Source organism: Cervus elaphus, chromosome 23, assembly GCF_910594005.1.
Source record: "Cervus elaphus chromosome 23, mCerEla1.1, whole genome shotgun sequence".
NCBI classification, from domain to species: Eukaryota; Metazoa; Chordata; class Mammalia; order Artiodactyla; family Cervidae; genus Cervus; species Cervus elaphus.
Window position 1 is genome coordinate 60,231,541 of NC_057837.1, and position 24,541 is coordinate 60,256,081.

At 49.7% G+C, this 24,541-nt stretch overlaps 1 protein-coding gene across 5 annotated transcripts; it reads right to left on the reverse strand.

The window, feature by feature from the left end:
• Positions 1-220: 220 nt before the first annotated feature.
• On the reverse strand, positions 221-22,073 carry TRIB3 (tribbles pseudokinase 3). 5 transcript variants are annotated; one of them, XM_043883112.1, is made up of 5 exons: positions 12,819-13,124; positions 10,964-11,164; positions 8,943-9,233; positions 4,910-5,202; positions 221-2,860 (listed from the first exon to the last, which is right to left on the reverse strand). In XM_043883112.1, exons 2-5 carry the CDS (start codon positions 11,099-11,101, stop codon positions 2,371-2,373), a joined length of 1,212 nt encoding a protein of 403 aa, XP_043739047.1. In that variant the 5' UTR covers positions 11,102-11,164; positions 12,819-13,124; the 3' UTR covers positions 221-2,370. The 5 variants fall into 5 exon arrangements, with proteins under 5 accessions (XP_043739047.1, XP_043739048.1, XP_043739051.1 ...); XM_043883113.1 differs by lacking the exon at positions 12,819-13,124 and adding an exon at positions 12,364-12,530; XM_043883116.1 differs by lacking the exons at positions 10,964-11,164; positions 12,819-13,124 and adding an exon at positions 21,945-22,073.
• Between the last annotated feature and the right edge of the window lie 2,468 nt (positions 22,074-24,541).

A 24,541-nucleotide genomic window follows, 5' to 3' on the forward strand; every position in this document is an offset into this window, starting at 1 on the left:
CCCCTCTTGCCCTTGCTACTTGGGCACAGCTTGTGATGGAGCTGGGGCAGGGTCTTTTGGAGGCTGAATGGAAGGGTAAAGGTTGGAGGCAGCTCCATGCGACCCTAGATACAGCCGGACCCTCTTCTGGGTGATGCTGGGTGCACAGAGAGGAGGCTGACTTGACCCTGTCTGTATCAGTTAGCGTTTGCTGTGTAACAAAACACTAAAACTCAATGGCTTAAAACAATCATCATTTTATTTAGCCCATGATCCTGTGGGTCAGTTGGGGAAATTTTCTGGTCTGGGTCAACCTAACTGAACTCTGCATTTTCAGTCAGCTGGAGGGTCAACTGATGGCTGGGCAGTCTACAATAGCCTCCCTCACCTGTCTGCAGTTAGCAGGCTATTGAGGGAGCTTCCGCAGTTCTCTTCCTCTGCACTTTTTCCCACTCCTCCTCACTCTCAGAATTTGATTTTGTGCAGGTATCTTTCCCCCACCATCCCAACTCCCTATATGTAGCATGAGCCTCAGGGAAACTGCTGGAGAATTGACATGATAATTAACATAACTACATTTCCCTTGCTGGTGATTGGTCAGGAGAAGGCACATGGCCCAGGTCTGGCCAATGAGGAATGTGGGCAAATCTGTTCAGAGTGCTCCTAGGAAAGCTTTCCTCATCCCGTGGAAAAGTTATAGAGAGAAACACCTAACTCTGATTGAGGACTTGTTATGCCAGGCACTGTTAATTCTAAGTGCTTTAAATAAAATAACCCATTCAACTTTCTTGGGTTAGGTACTATTATCTCTCATTTTACAGATGAAGTCTCTGTGGTATAGAGTGGTTAAGAAACTTGCCAAGGGTCGAATAGCTAGTGAGTGTTGGAGCCGGGATTTAATTCCAGGCAGCCTGACTCCAGAGTAATGAGTTTTCAGGTACCACCCTCCTCCTTCCTCTGGTCATGGGTCTGTCTTAGGTGACACCACAGATGGTTGTAGCCACTGTGCCAGCAGTTACCTGGGACAACAGAGCCAAGACAGAATGAACGTAGGGAGCCAGGGTCCTTCCTAACAGCTCCGTGGTGGTTTAGTCATCAAGTCGTGTCTGACTCTTGTGACCCCATGGACTACAGCTCACCAGGCTCCTCTTTCCATGGGATTTTCCAGGCAAGAGTACTGGAGTAGGTTGCCATTTCCTTCTCCAGGGAATCTTCCTGACCAAGGGATCAAACCCAGTTCTCCTGTATTGCAGGCAGATTCTTTACCGACTGAGCCAGATGAATAAATGAGCCCTGAAGCCCATCCCCTCTCTGCCTGTTGACTTCCTGGTTCGTCTCCTTCTTTCTTTCCACTTTGACTCAAGATTTCAGTGACTTGCAGTCAAACAGGACCCTGAGACATCGGAACATCCAGAAAGAACAGAGTAAATGAGAGAAGACCCATTGGGTCTCCTATTCTCACAAACCAGTCAGAGATTGAGACACAAGGCCTCTGACCTTTCACCCTGAGGCTGGTTTCAGAGGCACGGAAAACTCAGAAGAGATGGAGAGAAGAAGATGGACGAAATATCCAAGAGAGATGACAGCATTTCCTAATTCCTTTATGAGCCGCAAGATAAAAAATATACACTCATGGCATCTGAACCCATATTGTTAATGTAGGGCCCTGGACCTGAGACTTTCCAGGAGGCCAGGGGACAGAACTTGCCTGATCTTGGTGCTTGGTCCATGGAGGTGGACAGGCCTGGACCCTCACTCCAAACTACTCTTTCAGTAAGATGAGGACCAGCCTCATGGTTTGCACTCCTGATCTTCCAGCCCAAATCCTTGGCTCAAGCCTGGATGGAGAAGCCCTTGGCCAAGAGGACAGAGCTGCTGGGAGCACAATTCCCAGCCTGGTCTGGGCTCTAGGGTCCTGAATCACAGGGGAGAGACCTGGAGCCTTTGGCACGGGTTTGCTTCCATTCCCCTGAAAAGGCATGAGATACAAAGGCAGCTGGGTTGTTTGTGACAGGGACTGTCCCACGTCAGAGGTGCCTGGGCATCAGCACGAGTGGATGCCAGCCCCTGCACTGTGGGTGCTCAGTGTAGACACTGACTCATGGGCGTGGAAAGTATTGTCCGCTCTGAGCAGGACTTTGTCTCTGTCGTTCACTCCTGTGTTCCCAGCATCCGGAACAGGGCTTGGCAGAGGGAGCTCCGGAGAAGGACTCGGTGGGGCACGAGCTCGTCTGCACAGGTGTGTGTGTCCAGCATGCTCTGCACACACCTCCTCCTCTCTTCCTCCCAGAAGGCACTTAAGGTTTGGCTCAGCTCAAAGAGGCAGAAGAGAGCTTAGAGATACCCTAGGCTCAACCCACTGTCTGCAGCTGAGAGTCCAGTCAGGTGACATCAGCCATAGAGACCCACATCTCTTTCTCCCTCCTCCTCTGTTCCCTCCAGCCCCGGCCCTTCAGGGACCACCTGGTCAGCCTCACAGTGGAGGGACCGAGGTGGGGCTGCAGGGATGGCATTCTCCCGCAGCCAAGGGTGCAGCAAGATACCCGAGGCCGTGAGCCGCTCAGTTGGCTCCCTTCGGAGGAGACAGCGGACCAGGCAGCGGGCGGGGGCCGAGAGGCCCTCAGGCAGGGCAAAGGCGCCACGGCGGATCTTGCCAAAGAGCAGGGCAGGCTCTGAGTCCTGGAAGGGGTAGTGGCCGGCCAGCATGGTAAAGAGTGCCACACCCAGGCTCCAGACATCTGCCGCCTTGCCTGAGTAGGATGCCCGGGAACTGAGGATCTCGGGGCCCACATAGGCTGGGCATGCGTGCTTGTCCCACAGGGAGTCGTCAGGCCCAGTCAGCACACAGGCATCTTCCAGGTTCTCCAGCACCAGTTTCGTCCTACACAGGCAGAGAGACAGGGAGTCAGCTAGTGGGACCCCCTCTTCTGCCACCCCACACTGTCACCCTGCGTGGCCCCCATTTCCCCAGTACCAGCTGACATTTGCCAGACATGAGTCAGTCCTGTGAGGCTGCTTGGCTGATCCCATTTTACAGATGAAGAAGTCTAGGCTCAGAGAGGTTTATTCATTTCTCAAGGTCACACAGCAATTAAATCTGAACTAGGACTCTGAGAGGAACACATTTTTCCAAATGTCTCTGGGGTCAAATTCAGGTTCTACTTGTTAATTTGCAATTTGGCCTTGAGCGATGGCTTCACCTGCCTGAATCTTGACTTGGGGGCTGGGGAAGTGGGGCTGTGCTGAGGGGCTGAGGGCATTAAAACTCTCTGAAGCCAGATGCAAACTTGGGGTCTAGGCAGGAAGCAAAATGAGAAACAGGAAGTGGGGACTGTGCCAACTGTCTCAGCACAAACCTACAGTTAATATTTGGGAGTGTCCATGGCGTACCTCGCCCTGAGCTATCTATCACACCTCATTTCACCCTCATACAGCCTGTAAGGAAGATGCCATTTTGCAGCCAGGGGAGCAGGACTGAGATGGAACCTTGGTTCTCTCCTGCCCAGGGCCAGTGCTATAAGCTGGTCATATGGTTCCCAGGGTGCCTCCATGGTACACCTTTTCCACAAAATAACCCAGAAATCATATTTTATTTTATTTATGTTTTTCAGAAATCATATTTTAAAGAAAAAAAAAAACCAGGTTTTAAAAAGTTAGCAACCAATTTCAATTAAAAACACAAACGAACGTGACCCATATTGGTGTACGGCAGAAACCAACACCGTATTGTAATTGTCCCTCAACTAAAAATAAAGAAAGAAAGAAAAAAAGGAAACAAGCAAAAAACAAAACAAAACAAAAAACCTCACAAATGAACAGGTATGTGGTGCAAAGAAAAAAAAAGTGTGTGGACCAACCTGAGCAACTTCTGCTTTAAATAACTCCCACAGAGTGCTCTAGATTACTTTAATAGTAAGCATAGCATTGCCATTGCTACTAATCTTATTCCTGTGGCACTACTTCCTGGGTGCCGGTCTGAAAATGCTGACCAGTCCTGTCAATCACTGCATTGGGGGTGGGTGGAGACGTTAACATTATTGGCCCATTTTATAGATAATGAAGTCAAGGTTCAGGCAGATGAAGCCATTGCTCAAGGCCAAACTACAGGTTAAAGAAGCAGAGCCAGAATTTGACCCCAGGATGATTCCATTATCTATCATTTACTGATGGTGCTTCTCAAACTATTGCCTTGAAAAGGGAAGAAAGCACTTTTCTCACTTCTGGGAGGTCTGGCGGTGTTGTACTCACCCTAAGCTTGAAATTATTTGAAAAGCTTAAAAATCATCATAAAATTTACATTCTACTTCTTACTTAAAGCATGGTCATTGTAGTATAAAAGGTAAAAGGAAATACCAGCTTTAAAAGGAAAAACCACCTTCAGGGACTTCCCTGGTGGTCTAGTGGCTAAGACTCCACGCTCCCAATGCAGGGGGCCCAGAGTGCAATCCCTGATCAGGGAACTAGATCGCACATGTTGCAACAAAGACTAGGTGCAGCCAGATAAATAAAAAAAATTTTTTTTTAAAAAAGAAACCACCCTTAGGCAAATATCATAAGAGTAACTGCTATAGAATGGATGGCAGGTGAAATTAGTGGGCAAAAGTTTGAGCAGAAACAGGATATTCACACATAAAGCCTTAAAAACCCTCAAGGTTTTTAATGACAAATTAATGACAAAGAATTACCCAAGGACACGAAGGGTAAATTAGGAGCCTTCCAGTGGACAACTTGGCAGAAGCCCCTGTAACCAAAGACCGAGGTTAACATCACAGTAGTTCCCCTCAGCAGCCTGAATCTCCTGATAGAACCGGCTGAGAAGGCCCCATGGCTTCTGTGGTATTCTTGCCAAAAAATGCATCACCTCAATCTAAGCGTGACCAGAGCATCCGTCAAGGCCACACCGAGGGGCCTCCTCGGCGGCCACACTCACCTCTCCCGGTCGGTGAAGACGAAGCGCCGTAGCTTGAGGTCGCGGAGGACCAGCCCATGCTGGTGGCAGTGCGCCAGGGCGGCGGCCATCTGGCGGAAGAGCCCGGCGGCCTCGGGCTCCGGGAGGCGCCGCCGGCGGCGCACCAGGCTGTGCATGTCCCCATGTGGCCGCGGGAAGAAGGCGTAGAGGTGCTGCGTGCCCGCCAGGACCTCCACCGGCCGGGCCACGTGGCCCTGATGGGGCAGCCTCCAGTAGGGCTCCAGCACCGCCAGGCTCTCGCAGGCCGGGTACACCTGTGGGCAGAGCGTGGTGTGACCATGGGTGGGGACTCCGGGGGGCAGGCGGCAGGGGCAGGCGGCAGGGGCCGGCCGTGCAGCAGGTCACAGCCAATCCTTTAGGCACTGCTGTGGGCTGGGCCCTGTGCCCAGCGCTTCCACTGCATGTCACTCAATACTGACCAAGCTGAGGGCTAGCGACCAGCAAGGCGCACAGCTGGGATTTAAATCCCTGTTCTCCATCATCTGTGCTCTTAGCTACCAGCTTATGTGCTCTTAAACTTGAGATACTTCAAAAATATCAGGTAACCAGAACAAACGAACTAAATCAAGAGGAATCCGGAAGCGTAGACAATACAGAAGTAACCTATGGTCGTCATCACCCATCATGGCTACCATTCTCTAGCATTCACTGCCCACCCACCCTTTCCTTCATTCCACAAGCAGGCATTGAATGCCCACCTGTGCCAGCCACTGGGACTATAACTTGACCGACAGCCATGGTCCCTGCCCTCCTGGTGCTCACAGTCCAATACATGAGACAGTGAAACTAAATACTGAATACTTACTTAAAAAACTAAATACTTACAAATTCTGATGACCATTGCAAAGGAATGCTGAAATAAAAAATATTTTGGCAGGAGACACCTATTTTAGAAAGTATAGTCCAGAAGGGACTCTGAGGAAGTGACATGAATGATTGAGATGCCCAAGGAGTAAGCTTTCCAGGTGGGAGGCACAGGCAGTGCAATGGCCCTGAGGTAGGAAAGAAACTGCACTGCTCTAGAAACCCAGCCAAAGCTCAGTATGGCTGGAATGGGAGGGAAGGTGGGGCCTGTGGTGACTGTGGTGAGGTTGTAAGGAAAGATGCTAGGGGTTTATGGACATTAGATGGAAGCCATTCCATAGTCCTGAAAGGATGTTCAGAGGATGGTGACTTGGAAGCCACATGGCCATCACTGGCAGAGCAGTCTATGCACTTTGGTTTATCTGCCTTTAAACCCTTTGCTTGTAAAAAAAGTAAAATAAAAAAATAAACCCTTTGCTTGTCATTTTGTCTAGGACATATAGCCAATAAAAATAAATAAAGCATATACACATTTAACCCATGAAAAGATGTAAGTACATGTCTTAAAGCAATTGGGGTTGCTTGGAGGAAACAATCCACAAACGGAGACTTTTTTTAAAAGTCAGGGCAAGCGCATCCCTGCCTCTGAGCATTTACACTTGCTTTTCCTGCAGCCTGAGCGTTCTCCTCTAGATACCCACAGGGCTGGCTTCCTCAGTTCAAGACACTATTCAGGTCACCTCCTCCGAGGTGGACTTCCCACCTAAGATCACCTGCACCTTCTCCCCTGCCCGCTCCTCTCTCTCCCAGCTCCTAGTTTTTCTCCATAGCAGTTAAGATCACCTGATATATATGTTACCCATTCACCTGCAGCATGAACTGTGCGGACACATCTTGGTCCACTTTTTAGCTATAGTGTGGTGCATACTGCATGATGCACGGAGTATACACGTGCTCACTGAGAGTTTGTTGAATTAATGAATAAGGCGATAGTCTAGAAAGACGGGATGTTGATCTTTCTACATGCAGACCAGAAAAGCCTAGGCAATGTGGAAACAGCAGGTCAGTCCCACAGTCCCTACACACTGGGTGTAGGGACAGGCACTCCCAGTAGATTGCCCTAAATGTTCCTGAATATCTGGGGCCATGTGAAAGCATGGGGCTTCTGACTACAGCCTGCCATGGTCATTCCTTTCAGTATGGACTTCCCTCCCTAGGGGGACCAGAAAAAACCTGTGATGCTGCAGGAAGGGGAGCCAGAGTTCAAGGGTTCCCTAGAACACCTGGGGTAGACCTAGGAACCTGCATCAAGCAGCCAGAGCCCAGGTAAAGCTGGTGTCTGATGTCCAGAGGTGGCCCCACCCACTGCACCCCCATGAGCAGGAACTGGAGACACTGCTGCTGCTTTCCCTTCATCCCCCGGCCAGCTGGATGGAGGCTTCAGTCCCCCTGGCTCTCTGTGCCTTCCCAAGGGGACCCAGCCCCCTTCTACCCTTCCCTGTGTACCTGGGTCTCCCCTATCCTCCTTACCTCTGCCCACCAGAGCAAACTTGCCCTGCTTGTATCTGAACCACCTGTCCTAGCATGGGGTCCAAGGCTCTGGGTTCAACCTGCCTTGGCCCAATTTCAGCTCTGACACCTCCTGGCTTTGTGAGGTGGCAAGTAACCCCAGGGCTTCTTGGGTGGCTCAGTCAGTAAAGAACCTGCCTGCAATGCAGGAGACCTGGGTTTGATCCCTGGGTTGGGAAGATCCCCTGTGGGAGGGAATGGCTACCCGCTCCAGTATTCTTGCCTGGAGAATTCCATGGACAGAGGAGCCTGGTGAGTTATAGTCTAAGAGGTTGCAAAAAGTCAGACACAACTGAGTGACTAACACGTTCACTTTCGAGTAACCACAGGTTTCTGAGCCTCAGAACCTGTCCTCTCTCTATAGAATGGGCCCAATAATAGTAACTACCTCATAGATTGTGTGAATATTAGAAAGGATGCAAAAAAAAAAAAATAGAAAAGATGCAGATGGCACGATCAATATAGTACCTTGTCCACAGTAGATACCTATGATTATGCTTTCTCAGGGCCTTCCCTGGTGGCTCAGTGGTAAAGAATCTGCCTGCCAGTGCAGGAGATGCAGGTTTGACCCCTGGGTTGGGAAGATACCCTGGAGAAGGAAATGGCAACCCACTCCAGTATTCTTTCCTGGGAAATTCCATGGACAGAGGAGACTGGCAGGCTACAGCCCATGGGGTTGCAAAAGAATTGGACATGACTTAGCAACTAAACAACAACAACAAATGCTTCTCATCTCTGTCCTTGTGGGCTGAGACCTGGCAGTGTCCTGTAGGGGTCACATGTCTCTGCCTATCGCCTGAATTCTGTCAAGAATTCTGATTTCTGTCAGGAACCCTGGACCTTGCCCTAGGATCCAGGTCTGATGCCATGTGGCTTCATGCATGGTCCTTCTCTCATGACCTCAGTTTTTCCATCTATAAAACGGTCACGAGTAGGCCCAGTGACCTCCATGGTCCCAGGAGTTCTAATGTCTACCATATCTCATCCTCCCCTGGTACAAATACCTTCAGTGGCTCCCCACAGCCTAGTGGGGCTTCTTCCTAATGCTTTTACAATCCACGGCTGCTAGCTCTCATCTGCCAGCCCTGTCTGCATCCCTTTCCCACTCTGGTCATAATGAAGTCTTTTTCATTCTCTGAAGTACCATGTTCACTCCTCTTGGCCTCTGACAGCTGTTTCCCCTTCCTGGAACCCCCTCCTCCCACTTCTCCCTGGCTGACTCCTCCTCAGCCTTTTCTGACTCTGCCTTCTAATATAATAGAGGTTTCTCTGTGCACTCCTGGCCCCTAAGCCTCATCCCAGCAATCACACTATACACTATGTACATATACACTATATGTATATACACACACACACACACACATATATATATATATACACACACACACATATATATACACTATTTATCACATTATACAGCCTAAGCTCTGTATTCCCCCAGGGCTGGGACCATCTGGTTTACCTTTCTGGTTTCAGCTCAGCCTAGGTATTCACTGGCTGCTTCCCCAGTAAACACAGAACGAAATTAACATAAGGGCCCCTCAGCCCTGGCAATTCTTTGGAGCCAAAGCCTTTTCCCAGCCCCAGTGATGCTCATGGAGATGGCCTCTGGGACACGTACCTTGCAGATGTACTCCGTGCCTGTGGGACAGTGCAGAGCGCGATAGGTACGGCTCCCCTCTTCGGGTTCTAGGAGAACATAGGGTCCAAGCCTGGAGGCAGTGGTCACATCAGGAGTATGAACAGGAGTAGGCGGTGGGTTCAGCGTCAGCGGGCAGGAGGGTAGCCTGGGCTGGGGCCCACTTCGAGCTTGTTTCTGGCTGGGACACTCAGTGTCTAGGTCATCATCCAGCTCCAACCGCTTCTTCCTGGAGGGGACATTTGCTGGAACAGCCAGAGGGCTGGCTCGCATCTAGAAAGAAGGGGAGAAAGGCACTGAAGTCAGGCTACTTGATGGCTCCTCTCTGCCTCTGCTGGTGGGAGGCTACATTGGCACAGCCTTTATGAAGGGTGACTTGGCAGTGTGTATTAAATGAACAAATGCACATACCCTTGACTCAGTGTCCCACTTCTGAGAATTTATCTTCCAAATAAAATGCTCACCAAAAAAATGAAATACGTGAAAGGCTGCTCATCAGTGTCTTGTGTCTAACAGCAAAAAGTAGGAAACTCTCCCAAATATCGAGCAGTTGGAAGTTGGTCAAACCATCATGATACAGCCACATAGTAGAATACTATACAGCTCTGAAAAATGATCAAGAACTCTATATATTGATGCAATGGTGCAAGTACAAAGTTATTCCTACAGCCCATATGATAGAATGAATTAAACATCCATTGTTAGGACTGGTTAAATACATTATATTTCACCATACATAAAATAGTTGTAGCCATTTAAGAGATTGAGGAAATCCTTTATGTGCTAACTGGAAAAATCTCCAGAGTGAACTGTTAAGTGAAAAAAAAAAGTACAGAGGAGAGATGGACTTGATGGTTGGTGAGAAGAGGAAGAAAGACTTTGTACTGTATCTGTTGAGTGCTGTCGCACAGGCAGTTATTACCTCTGAAAGGGAGGGAGGAATGGAAGGAGGGAGAGGAGGAGAAAGGATGATGAAGGATGATGCATGAATGATGTATATACTGAATGTACATATGAATGGATGTTTCTGGAATGACTAAATATATTGTCAAGTGAACAGAGCTAGCTGCTGAAAAATATATATGAAATGATCTCATTTATTTAAAAAAATCCCACAAGTGTGTAATATGATATGTGTGAAAGTGAAAGTGTTAGTAGCTCAGTTATGTCTGACTCTTTGTGACCGCAGGGACTGTAGCCCTCTAGGCTCCTCTGTCCGTGGAATTCTCCAGGCAATAATACTGGAGTGGATAGCCATTCCCTTCTCCAGGGGATCTTCCTAACCCAGGGTTGAATCTGGGTCTCCTGCATTGTACACAGGTTCTTTACCAGCTGAGCCATCAGAGAAGCCCTATTTGTATACACAGGTGTGTAAATGCACAGGAAAAGGTCGAGAAGGACCCAGGCTAAATTGGCCACAGCAGCTTCTGGCCTCCTGGAAGACTCCAGGAGTGGAAGGGACTTAGTAGGGAGGCAAGGGAATGTTCGATTTCAGTATTTTAAAATAAAGATTCTACATTTATTTAGTGCTTGGGTACTTCAAAACAGATGGAGTTTATTTCTTTTCTCAAATGTGAACTTTGTCTGCAATCAACTGATGGCCCAAGAGCTCCCAGAATCACAGGATCTATGTGCGGAGTTAGTCCACCAGCCAGCTCAGTTTTACCATCAGGTGAGCATGAGGCAGGGAGGCAAGGTCGCTGGAAGCCCCAGGATTCACTTACTCAACTGCGGAGGAAGCACCTCTCCCCGCCCCGCCCCCACACAGCTGTGTCACGGTGTATGTGTGTGCTGCGTGGAGGAGAGGGCGATGGCACGTCAGGGCAGACCGGTCCTCTCCTGGACCCGTCTGCCCACCCATCCAGGCTCCAGGGGAGGAACAAGGAGCCCAGGAATGAGTTGTTAGAGGACAATGGACTGCAGCCAGGTAAAGACCTTCCCAACAGTCCCAGGCAGGATTAGAGGGAACATCACTCAGAGACCGTTCTCAGGCTTATGCCCACCTCTCCAGTCTTGCTGCTCCCAAATGCATGGGCTGCCTTGGGAGGGAGGGAGCCACCATCTTGAACGAAAAGCCGTAATCCCATTTTGGTGAGAAGGCAGTAGTGGGTGGCTGTCATCATATATTCCCTGGATCTCATCCTGTCTCTGACCCCTCCTGGCTGGATAGCTTAGGCAAGTTCTTCAGACTTTCTGTACCTCATCTGTAAAGTGGAAACAGGATGCAAAGCCCACAGGATTTTGTGATGATGAAATGAAAATACAAATAAATTAACACGGCCCTGTTGCAGGGTAGGTGTCAGGAAATGGTCAGTACCATTGGCTCATTACTATTATTATTCACAGCTGAAGATGCTGAAGTGCTACCTTTGGGAGTCTCAGAAACTTCCCCAGGGATGAGGCTAGGATAACACTCTTTACTGCGCTGGTTATTCCAAGAGTAAAGCAAGATGATCCCTGGGTATGTAGACGCCTTGCGTCCTGCAAAGCGAGACTCCCTGGAGTGACTCTCCCATGGCTACATCAGTACCCCAGGCTGCTCTGGCCTTATCCAGGGCTCAGAGCCTGGTCCTGCTTGGGATGAGCTCCACTGGACAGATAGGGTAACTGAGTTTATAGATGAATACAGGACTTTGCAGGCCACAGGGCAAGATTAGAATCTCTGAAGTAGGATGGAGGCAGCCCCTAGTCTCTAACTCTTGCCGGTCCCTGTCCCTCCCAGGGGAATAGGGTGGGTCACACCCAACACACATGTTCACATAACCCAGGGCAGGAAGGTGTACACGCGCCCCTCCCAAACACAGTCGTCCAAACCGGCCCCCATGGCACCCGGGCAGGGCAGAGGGGCATCCGTGTCCTTAAGTGACACACACCTGGCCCTCCACCCGCAAGGGTGCAGGCACACGCAGGAGAGCTCTCCCAACTATACTCACGACTGCAGGACGGATACCAACCAGGCCACACGTCCAGTCTGTACCCCCCACCCCCACCCCAAGTTCCCACCGAGAAGGCAGTGGGCGGACTCGCCCCACCCTCAGCAGCTGGGCTCCTCCCGTGGGAGCGGAAGCGGCGGGGCGGCAGGAGTACCGCTCGGTCCCCGCCCCCGACCCCCGGCAGAAGGTTGAGCGGAAACCGAGGGGCTGCTAGAGGACTGGGAGGGGACCGGCAAAGGGAAGGAGGCTGGGCCCTGGGGCTGAGATAAGCGGCCTTGCCCGCACACCCCAGAATCAACAGGTACAACACACACCATTGGCAGAAACAGAATACGCGCGCATCCTACAGCTGGCGAACCGGTGGTCATCAGGCCCCGCACATCTGTGCGCGCGCGCAGCGTCCAGGCCGCCCTTGACCCCGCACCCGCCCCGCCCACAGGCCCCCCAGTGGGTCCCGGCACGGCCAGTACCTGCCGCCCCGTGCCCAGGCCTCCGCACGGTCCTCGGACATACGGCCCCACCCGGAACCCACCGGCCGACGCGGACTCCAGCAAATCTTCACGAACACATCTCACAGGCACCCGGGACCACCTGACTCCCAGGGACCCCACAGACCTCCCCGCACCCACCACGGACCTCCCCGCACCCAACCATACACCTCTCCGGACCCGCCCCACGCTCAGACAGACTCGGACGGCGCACACCCTCCTCCCCCGGACACGCCTCCCCGCCCAGCGGGGATCCACCGTCCCGCAGCCCGATCGGCCACACTCGGCGACACCGCGCCCTGCGGAGCCGCGTCACCCAGCGGGAACACTCAGCCAACATCGCTCCCCGGACGGCGGGCTTCCTTAAAAGTTGTGTGTGTCACTCGCGGCAACTTCAGCCGCCCCGCCTGCCCGCCCCTCCCGCCCCCACCGAGTACCTTGCCCTAGCACGCGGCGGGGTCCTGGCGCAGAAAGAGCTCAGGGTCGCCTGGCACTCCTCGGTGGCCCGCGCTGCTCCGCCGCCGCCGAGCTCGGCTCCGGGTGAGGCTCTGGCCTCGGTCCCCAGCGGCCGGACGTGTGCGGAGCCGCCGCCGCTTCCGCTGCGAGTGTCTCGGGAGCGCGGAGAGCAGGGCTCCAGCTCCGGCCCGGGTGATGTAAACCTGAGTTAATCAGCCACCGCCTGATGCCCTCAGGCCGGGGATTGCACCATTCCCCCCCAGAGCCCCGCCCCCGCTCCCCTCCCCCTTCCCTTCCCCCCGCCGCCCCCCAGCCCGTCACCTCCAAGCGCGCCCCGCCCCTCCCATGCGTACAGCTAGCTGTCCCGGAACCCCTCCCTCTGGCCCTCTAGGGGTGTTTTGCCTCCACCCCCGACCCCTCCCGCACAGCGGTCGAAGATTGAAAGCGATGCCAGAGGCTGGCTCTCCCAATCACCTTGGAAAAAGTATTTTGCTTTTCTGAGTCTCAGTTTTCCCATCTGTGAAATGGAAGGAAGAACACCCTTTCTCAGGGTGGGTGGAGGAGAAAAAAACAAACCCTAACAGTTCCCTGGGTACTCCCCTGGTAATAAAGCACTTTCCCACCAGTGCTTTATTGAACGTTTAGGAGAACCCTGGGCCAGCAGGAAGCTCCATTCTCCCCATTCTACTAAGGGGCAGCCTGAGGCCCAGCTATGAGAAAAATAACCCAGGAGCTTTGCAAAGACCACAGACTTAGGGGCTGACTCCGGGCTCAACAGAACCATTGTGGTGCCCTGGAGAGGCCTGGGGTCCAGTGGGTTTCACAGCACTTGATGCAGGCAGTGTAGCCTGGAAGTTAAGAAAGAGGAAGTACCCTGGAATTTGATGTTTTCAAACTGTGGTGTTGGAGAAGACTCTTGAGAGTCCCTTGGACTGCAAAGAGATCAAACCAGTCCCTCCTAAAGGAAATCAACCCCGACTCTTCATTGGAAGGTCAGATGCTGAAGCTCCAATACTTTCACCACCTGGTGTGAAGAGCCAACTCATTGGAAAAGACCCTGATGCTGGGTAAGATTGAGGACAGGACAAAAAGGGGACAACAGAGGATGAGGTGGTTGGATGGCACCACCAATTCAATGGACATGAGTTGGAGCAAACTCTGGGAGATGGTGAAGGACAGGGAAGCCTGGCATACTGTAGTCCATGGGGTCGCAAAGAGTCAGATACAACTGAGCGACTGAACAGCAGCAAAGCCCTGAAACCAGTCTGCGTAAGTGTACCCAGACCCTAACTCTGCCAAACCCACTGTGCTACATCATGAAATGGATTAAATAAGTTAACACATGTCAAATGCTTTGCACTCTGTGGCACATAGTGCTGCTGCTGCTGTTCAGTCGCTAAGTCGTGTCTGACTCTTTTGCTATCCCAAGGACTGTAGCCCACCAGGCTCCTCTGTCCATGGGATTTCTCCGGCCAAGAATACTGGAATGGGTTGCCAGTTTCTTCTCCAGGGGATCTTCCCGACCCAGGGATCAAACCTGTGTCTCCTGCATTGCAGGCGGATTCTTTACCGCTGAATGGTAGAAGCTCAGTAAACAGAGTGGGAGATGGTAGAGGCTTAGAGAGGAATGGTACCTATAACAGGACTTGCACCCCAGGCTGGAAAGCCCGGGTGCCACTTGCTGTTTGGTGAAGCATCCCCATGCAGCCCCAGAGAGTCCAGTCCCCTTAAGGCCATGATGTCTGAATTCACCAATGTCAAAAAAAAATAACTCCTGCAGGCAGAAGTTGATGGGAGGCAGTTGGAGTCACCTTTGTTTCCCTGGTTGCAGAACTCCAGGGACCAGCTCACCTGTGTCTCAGTCTTCAGGGCACAGCAGGGGGGTGTTTTAAGATCTCATTTAACCCTGGAGACTCCCAAACCTGGGAGGAATGAATGAACTCATTTTCTACACCAGGACTTAGACTTCTATGGACACACCCACAGCTGTGGAGGACAAGGAAAGATTGGCAGGTTGTTTCCCCAGCACCTCTCTGAAACCAAACTGTAGCTGGGTTTGCTTATACAGTCCTAACTCTTTCATGCTGTGTTAGACTCTGATCCAAGTGCTGGGAACTCAGCAGTGACAAGACCAACTCATCCCTGCCCTCACTGATTTTATAAATCAGTGGAGGAGACAGACATCTCTCAGGAAAATAAAATCAATAATCCAGGATCATTTAAAATAGGTTATGCATCATGTGTTTTCTTAAACAAATAGCATAGATTTATTCTCTATCAGATAAGACCAAGGTGGCTATTTTTAGTAAGACTTATCAGGAAGTTGAGGAGAAGGCAATGGCACCCCACTCCAGTACTCTTGCCTGGAAAATCCCATGGATGGAGGAGCCTGGTGGGCTGCAGTCCATGGGGTCGCTAAGAGTCAGACATGACTGAGCAACTTCACTTCCACTTTTCACTTACATGCATTGGAGAAGGAAATGGCAACCCACTCCAGTGTTCTTGCCTGGAGAATCCCGGGGACAGGGGAGCCTGGTGGGCTGCCCTCTATGGGGTTGCACAGAGTTGGACTCGACTGAAGCAACTTAGCAGCAGCAGCAGCAGCATCAGGAAGGTGATGTTTAAACTAAGATCTTAAAAAAGAGGGGCAGTGGAAACATATGAGAAGAGACAGAGGAAAAAGTATGTGCAATGGCCCTGGGGCACTTACAGAACTGTGAAATGGGCAATGTCACTTCTAGGCTATAGACGAGTCAAGACCACCCAGCTTATTATAAGAGGCAGACTTGAAATTTGACTCCAGTGCCCACAATGTCCAGGGACATTTCACAATCTTTGCAACCTGGCAGCCTCCTCTAAGACTTGTGGTATGGTCACTGGAATTGTACCTTGGGCATGGACCCCAGGCCTGGGGACCTTATCACAGTTAGGGGTATCAATCCCAATTCTCTAGACCAGGACTTTTCAATAGAACATAGAGTGAACCTAATATGTAGTTTCAAATTTTCTAATTATGCATTAAAGAATAAAAAGAAGCAGGTGAAAATAATTTTAATAATATAGTCTATTTATCCTGTAGCTTATGATCATTTCAACAGATGGTACAAAATTATTAATGAGATAACCTAATTTTGTTTTCATAGTAATGTCTTCAAAAACTTCCCGGATGGCTCAGTGGTAAAGAATCCGCCTGCCAATGCAAGGGACAAATGTCCGATCCCCGGCGTGGGAAGATTCCACATGCCGAGGAGCAACTAAGCCTATGCATCACAACTACTGAACCTGCAAGCCTAGAGCCAGTGCTCCGCAGCAAGAGAAACCATAGCAGTGAGAAGTCGGCACCGCGATGAAGAGTAGCCCCTCGCTCGCCGCAACCAGAGAAAGCCTGTGTACAGCAACGAAGACCCAGCACACCCCAAAATAAATAAATTGTAAAAATGTGGCATATATTTTACACTTAGTTTGGATACAGATCAACATGGAACCTAAGCTGTCAGTGACTAAAGTAAAATTGTCAGTGGTTATAGTAAGTTAAAGTATCAAAACAATTAAGTTGTGTTTAATGGAGAAACTGTTTCACTTGTTTTAAAATTAAAATTCAAAAAAATGAAAAGTTTAGTTCCTCTGTCACCCTGCACGTGTGTGCATCCTCAGTCACTAAGTCGTATCTGACTCTTTGCGACCCCATGGACTGTAGCCCTCCAGGTTCCTCTGTCGGTGGAATTTCCCCAGCAATAATACTGGAGGGGGTTGCCATTTCCTCCTCCAAGGGGATCTTCCTGATTTCCAGGGATTGAACCTGTATCTCCTGTGGGTCCTGCATTGGTAGGTAGATTCTTTACCACAGAGCCACCTAGGAAGCCTGTCAATCACCCTAGCCACATTAAATGGTCAGTAGTTACCTGCAGCAAATGCTGGCATACTGAGACCAAGAATCCCTGGCACAGAAGCCAGGGAGTATAGCAAAATGTGAAGAGCCTGTTGAACCTACAACAAAGATGCTAAATAATCTTGAGCCTCAGTTTCTGCGTCTATAACATGAAATTAATTATACCTTCCATGCATTGTAGGCCTGAGGATTAAATGCATGAAGCATCCTTATGTCATAGTCAAACCACATTTTCTGGGTTCAAATCTCACCACTCCTGAGTAGGGAGATTTGGGGCAAGCTACTTAAACTCTCTGTGCCTCAGTTTCCTCATCTGTAAAATGGAGATAATAATAGTACCTACTTCATTGTTTTGTCAGGCTTCCCTGATGGTTCAGATGGCATTGTATGAGACCTGGGTTCAATCCCTGGGTGGGGAAGATCCCCTGAAGAAGGGAATGGCAACCCACTCTAGTATTCCTGCCTGGAGAATTCCATGGACAGAGAAACCTGGCGGGGCTACAGTCCACGGGGTCAGAAAGAGTTGGACACAACTGAATGACTAAAACATGAATATTGGTTTGTTGTGAGGATTAAATGACAGTGTTTGTGAAGTGCCTGGAATATAAATCTGATATAAGCATTTGTTTAAAAGGTGAGAAAATAAATGGTAACCAACACTCCCTCTTCAAATTAAATGCAAAAAATGTGCACTTTTCTGAAAAGAGAGTTTGGCTTTCATGAATTTCCTTCTCTCCAGGCTCAGAACATCCCTCTGCCTAGATGCCTGAGCCAAGCAGGTTGCATTTCTCTTTGCTGTAGTTCTGAGGATGCTCAGCACCTCCAGGAGGAACTCAGAGGAAGGAAGGGAGGAGGGGTCGTAAATGGCTGTCATAGCAGCCACTCTTGCTTCCTTCCTCTGCACCCAGACGTCCCTGGTTTCTGCTCTAAGCCTGAAATTCCACCACTGGTGTCCTTCAAACTTTCCTCTTTCAGTTTTTCCCCACAAAAGTGAAATGATGCCTTAGAAAGAGTTCTGGTTGCATTCCAGGTCTGGCTGAAGTCACTTGCCCTGTGAGATGGTGGGCAAGTCACCTCCTCTTGTTTTTGGGAGCTTTAATTTTCTCATGTGTAAAATAGGAAGAGAGTTGGATTAGGTCAGGGTTTTCCCCAATATGTTACACACATAGGATGCCCAGAGGTTTTAGGATCTCAAGACTCTATTAAATGATATTGAATCATATTGTGATACAAGTATTTTCTTCCGATTTTCTTCCAGTTCCTGCAATTACTGGGGAAGACAGTCTCATTTAACAGCATCTGTCTTTTTAACACCTCACTGGCAAGGAAGGGAGAGCAGAGCTCAGTTCAGAGCCTTCAGCAGGAAATGAGATTTGGCTGGGATTTAAGAATTTTGTTTTGCTTTCCTCATATTTAATTATACAGTTACTTTCTCTTTATGGCAAATGATAGCAGTTTTCCAGTTGAGGTCAGTGATTGAAATTTTCCCTTTTACATGACTTTACCTAAGGGTTTTTTTTTTTTTTTTAATGAGCCAACTGAAAGAAAAACACTATGAAACTAATAATACAGATGGGTAAATGGATTTGGGCCAATCCATTGGGGGAAATTGTGGGTTATTCAAGAGTTACAACTCGGGGCCTGGGCTCCTCTTGGGGAGCATTTATTAGGAGACTGGGTACCTCCCCCTTCTCTGGGGTTTCCCAGGGGCACAGCAGAAATCCCTCAACATCAGGATCTGGCTCAGGCTGGGCCCCAGGGAAGGCAGGAAAACCAGCACTTGGGCACAGCACCAGCCTAGTGGGGGCCCTGTGGTGCCCATGGCTGTGCTGGGTGATCCATCTCAACCCCACGGCCCTGGGTTTTCTTCACGAGGAATGTGATTCTTGTGCCCATGGATCCAACGTGGCCCTGTGTGGGTGCCTCCCTTACATCATCTCTACCTCCACAAACTTCTCCACCAGGTTGCTATTTTCATCCCCGGGGGCAGGTGAGGAAACCGGGACTCAGAGAGGTGACATCACTGGCCTAAGGGAGGAGCTAGGCAGTGGGATTTGGAGCCAGGCGGTCTTTGGGTGCATCCAGTTGGATGATACTGAGCAAGTCACTTAACTACTCCGAGACCCAGAACCCTCATCTATAAATCGAACTGAGGATAGATTCCTCCTGGTAGGGTTATGGACTACATACCGTTATGGAGAGCTATTATTGGATTAAATGAAAAGTTATGAGTTCATTACAGGCAAAGAGCTTAGAAGAGTTCCTGGCACATGGTAAGCACTTGATGATATGTGATTAATATTATGTCCATGGGGCCCAGGCTGCTAACCCCGCCCCCAAACAGACAACCCTTGAGAGCTGAGCATCCCCCTTGTGGCATGCCTGGGCTGTGCCCTCCATCTACTTTCTCATGGAATCCTGACCACAACCCTGTGAGCTAAAAGTGAATTTATGCCCATATTATAAGTGAGAAAACCAAGTTATCAGAGAGAGGAAGTAACCCGCCCAGGTTCACACAGTAAAGCGGGAGTATTGAGCCCAGAATGGTTCCAAAGCTCATGTCTTTGGAAAAGCTCTGTTTTTTCCAGTAGTCATGTGGACCATAAAGAAGGCTGAGTGTGGAGGAATTGAGGCTTTTGAACTGTGGCTTTGGAGAAGACTCTTGAAAGTCCCTTAGACTGCAAGGAGATCAAACCTGTCCATCCTAAAGGAAATCAATCCTGAATATTCATTGGAAGGACTGATGCTGAAGCTGAAGCTCCAATACTTTGGCTGATGGGATGAGCTGACTCATTAGAAAAGACCCTGATGCTGGGAAAGATTGAAAGCAGGAAGAGAAGGGGATGACAGAGGACAAGATGGTTGGATGACATCACAAACTCAATGGACATGAATTTGAGCAAGCTTCGGGAGATGGTGAAGGGGAAGGGAAGCCTGGCCTGCCGCAGTCCATGGGGTCGCAAAGAGTAGAACAGGACTGAACAACTGAACAGCAAAAGGCTCACGTCAGTCCACCGATTCAGGAGTCTCAACAAGAAAGAGAGAAAGTTCCCAGGGAAGTCTCACACCCTCCTCAAGTGAAAGGAGTTCTGATCCCCCATCTGTGGTGGGTGGAGCCAGAAACCCAGGAGAAAAACTTGTTTCTGGTTCTGACCTTGCCTGGGACAGCTGGTGACCTTGTTTGGCTCAAGGTTCAGCCACATAATTACGGTTTTGTGTGTGTTGGGGTGGCACTCTCCGGTCTTCCAGGGATCCCCACTCCCATCTTTGCCTTCCCCCTGAGGGTGGAGGAAGCCCCAGCTCCACCCCCTTGCTATCCTGGAGTCACTGCCCCAGATGAGTTGCTGACTCATCTGATTCCTGCCCGGCCTTCCTTCTGACCTGCCTCCTGCCTGTCCTGAAGCCACCAGGGTCAGGGAAGGAAAGGGATTATGAGTGTTCAGTCCAGGCCAGTGCCTGGCCTTCCCTTTCTGAGAAAAACTTCCAGGGTGTGGGGTGGAGGGTGCTGAGGTGTTCAGCCAGCAGCTGGTTGCATCAGAAAGCCTTGCGCAAGGCACCCTCCTGGGTCAGGCACAGAGCCCTGTCCCACAGCCCTACCCCCACTCCACATTACCCCTACCCCATACCCTGGGGTAACAGAGTGGGGATAGTTAGGTATTGTTGGGGACACTGAGCCAGGCTTGGACCATGGGGTGTGACCTAGCCCAGGCCAGAGATGGAGGGGAGGGTTGGGGCTGGTGCTGCTCATCTGTCCGGGGAGATGGAACCTTAGACTAGAAGATGCTTCTCAACCAGTCCAGGCCAACCCACCCATTCAGCCCCTCCCTGGAGAAAGAGGAGACTAGTCTGGTGCCCTGGACTGAGCCCTGGTCATAGATCAAGCCTTATTCCCTGACTGTGGACTCTGACTAAATCTTGACCTAAACCTTCAGATGTGGCCTAAGCCCTGATCACTGTCCCCAGTCATGGCTAGATCCTGACTCTGGTCCCAGGCTGAGTGCTGAAAGTAGATGGGGCACCCACTTTCTCCCATCTTGACCCCTGATCCCAGTCTCAGCTAAGCCCCAAATTTTACCTCAGGCCCAGAGAATCAGGAACTGCAGGCACAAGCATTGGGGGCTTGGCACCTGCAGGCCTCCTTTCTGAGCATCTTACGCCTTCCCAGGATGAGGATGGCCAAGGGGCTGGGTTGAGCTGGGGCCCCATGGAGCTGTCCTCTGATTACCCCAAGACTGTGACTCAGCAGGGTGGGGGCTGGACAGGGAGTCAGGCAGGGCCACTGCGGGGGAGTCGGGGCCGGGGAGGGGGACTGGGGCTGAGGTGGGTGCTGAGTCAGCGCAGGGAGAGAAAGGATGGTGTCCCTGAGGTTAGAGATACGGGTGGAGGTGAGGGGGGCCCTGGGTCTGGAAATGGATGGTGTGTGTGGCTAGCTGAGACCATTAAGTTTAAGCAGCTCAGCCCAAGTCCTATCTACCTCCATCTTCCCATTTATTGCCATTTTTCAAGGAAAGGGAGATAGTGAAGGACAGGGAAGCCTGGCTTGCTACAGCTCTTGGGGTTGCAAAGAGTCGGACACAACTGAACAACAACAACATCCATGTTTTTCTCTCTCAGAGCACCCTGTTTTTTCCCTTCATAGTACATGTTATAATTTGGAATTATACATATGTTTAATTATATATAATTATTATATATTATTTATGCATGTATCTGTCTCCCCTACTAAGCTGTAAGCTCCCTTAGGGCAGGCACCTGCTAATTCGGCTCACCAGTATATCTCCAGTACCTGGTATAGTGCCTGGCACATGGTAGGTACTCAGTAAATAGTAGCTGAATGAATTAAATCCCTCCACCTATTTATTCATCACTCATCCATCCACTTACTATTCACCTGTAACCCATTCCCCATTGCTTATCCATTCAATTTTCTCCTACCATACCTTTATTCTTCCATCTACCTTCCATTCAACCCTCACCCATCTGACCAGCCACCACCTATATACCTTTCCAGCATCAATCAAACCATTTATATATTAATTCAAGAAATATTTGAGAAATATTTGGAGAAGGAAATGGCAACCCACTCCAGTACTCTTGCCTGGAAAATCCTATGGACGGAGGAACCTGGTAGGCTACAGTCGATGGGGTCGCAAAGAGTCTGACATGACTGAGCGACTTCACTTCACTTCACTTCAAGAAATATTTACTGAGTACTTACTACTTTCCAGTCATTGTTCTATTCTGGGCGCCTGATGTCCTCAGCTAGCGATCAGAAGTTGTTTTGTGAAGTTTGCTCTGGGTTGAATTGTTCTTTCGATGAATTTGTAGGGGAGAAAGTGGTCTCGCCGTCCTATTCCTCCGCCATCTTGGCCCCTCCCCCCCAGGCATTGTTCTAAAGGCTGGGAATACTGCAGGGAAAATAACATGTATACATCTGATGTAACAGATGATATAATAACAACAAAGTGCTTATATCCCAGTAGGAAGAAAATATGCAATAAATAATTAACATAAGAAGTACTTAAAGTATAGGGCATGTTAGAGGATGATAGGTGCTAGGGGAAAAAAGTAAAAAAAAAAAAGATTAGAGAAAGAGAATCAGGACAGGGTGGGGGGAGGCAGTGGGGAAGGTGGTCGGGTAGATGCCATGAGACTGGAGGACACATTGTTTAGGCAGGAGGAAAGGCTATGACAAACTCCAGGGGGAGACCTGGCTGGTGGGGCTGGAATGGTACAGTGAAGGAAGGAGACAATAAGTGGGGTCAGAGAGGTGAATGGGGATCCACACCCTCTGGAGCTTTGGAGGCCTTTGAACAGACTCTGGGGAGAGAGTTGCAATAATTCTATGGAGGAATGCTGGTGGCTCAGAGCAGGGCAGTGGCCATGCAGGTGACGAGATGGATTTGATTCTGGGTATATTTTAAAGGTAGGGCCAACAGGCTTGTTGATGTTTCGGATGTGGAGCGTGAGGGGAGAGGGGTTGTCAAGGATGCCTCCAAGCTTCCTTGGCCTCAACACTGCAAGTATGGAGCTGCCATCAGGTGAGGCGAGCCCAGTGTGTGGCGGGGGGAAACCAGAGGTTCAGCTTTGGTTGTGCTCAGTTTGAGTTGTCTCTTAGACTGGTGGAGGAGCTGTCAGGTAGGCAGTTGGATGTATGCACTGGAGTTCAAGCAAGAGGGCTGCACTAAAGGTATAGATCTGGAGTCATGGGCATGAGCCTGGATGAGAGCAGCAGGGACTGGGTCCTTGACCTGTCCAACAGGAAGGGCTGGGAGAAGCAAAGGAGTGACCCTTGAGGAGTGTACTTCTGACAGCCAGGAGAATGCAGAAATCTGGATGCCAAGGGAAGAGAGAAGGTGTATCAAGGAGCAGGGAGTGTTCAATTGTCCCAAAAGTTATTGATCAGTCAAGAAAATGAAGGTTGAGAATTGAGCTTTGAATTTAGCCACTTAATGACCCTGACAAGAGCAGTTTCAATGAGGCTGGAGTGGGAAGATAGAAATATGATTAGAATAGATTTGAGAGAGGCTAAGAATCAGAGACAGGGAATACAGACAATTTTTTCAAAGACCTTTGCTACAAAATGGAGTAAAAAAATGAATGGTAACTGTGGGGAAGGTTGCATAGTCAAGGGAAGCCTGTTGTCCTAAAGACCGATCCATTTACTGTTTAATGATGAATCCATTCAACCATCATCTACCATCAACCTGTCCATCCACTATTCACCACGCATCTTCCCAAACACCCATTTCTCATTCAAAAGCTAAGAAGTTTGTCCTGAACCCCTACAAGATACCAACTCCCATGCCAGGCGCTGCAATGCTGAGTGGAGGGAAAGAAATGGAGAACCCAGAATCTGGTGATGGTGACTACTCAGTTTAAGTGAATTGAATGAATAAAAGAGGGAGAAAACAGGGTGTCTGCTCTCCAGGTCCTTGGTCCAGCAAGAGCCCACAAGATGTCAGAGCTGGGGCATCGTCTGCATGTCATCTAGTACAAACCAGAGAGGAACATGTCTTGCCTGAGGTCATCTGAAGGGCCAAGAAAAGAACCAGGATTCACACCTGGGTCACCTGTCCTGGCAGACAGGCTTTTTTTCCTCTCCCAGGATGTTCTGTCCAGGGGGAGAGAACTTAACTGGGAGCAGGAAATGTGTGAGAATACAATATTTTCAAGAGGGCAGATTTGAAAATATTTTTATTTATGTTTTGGTGCAAAATTAAAAAGGTTCAGTTCAGTTCAGTTGTGTCCGACTCTTTGCGACCCTGTGAACTGCAGCACTCCAGGCCTCCCGGTCTATCACCAAATCCCGGAGTCTACTCAAACTCATGTCCATTGAGTCAGTGATGCCATCCAACCATCTCATCCTCTGTCGTCCCCTTCTTCTCCCACCTTCAACCTTTCCCAGCATCAGGATCTTTTCCATGAGTCAGTTCTTTGCATCAGGTGGCCAAAGTATTAGAGTTTCAGCTTCAGCATCAGTCCTTCCAATGAATATTCAGGACTGATTTCCTTTAGGATGGACTGATTGGATCTCCTTGCAGTCCAAGGGACTCTCAAGAGTCTTCTCCAACACCACAGTTCAAAAGCATCAATTCTTCAGTGCTCAGCTTTCTTTATAGTCCAACTCTCACATCCATACATGACTACTGGAAAAACCATAGCTTTGACTAGAGGGACCTTTGTTGGCAAAGTAATGTCTCTACTTTTTAATAAGCTGTCTAGGTTGGTTATAACTTTTCCTCCAAGGAGTAAGCTTCTTTTAATTTCATGGCTGCAGTCACCATCTGCAGTGATTTTGGAGCCCCCCAAAAT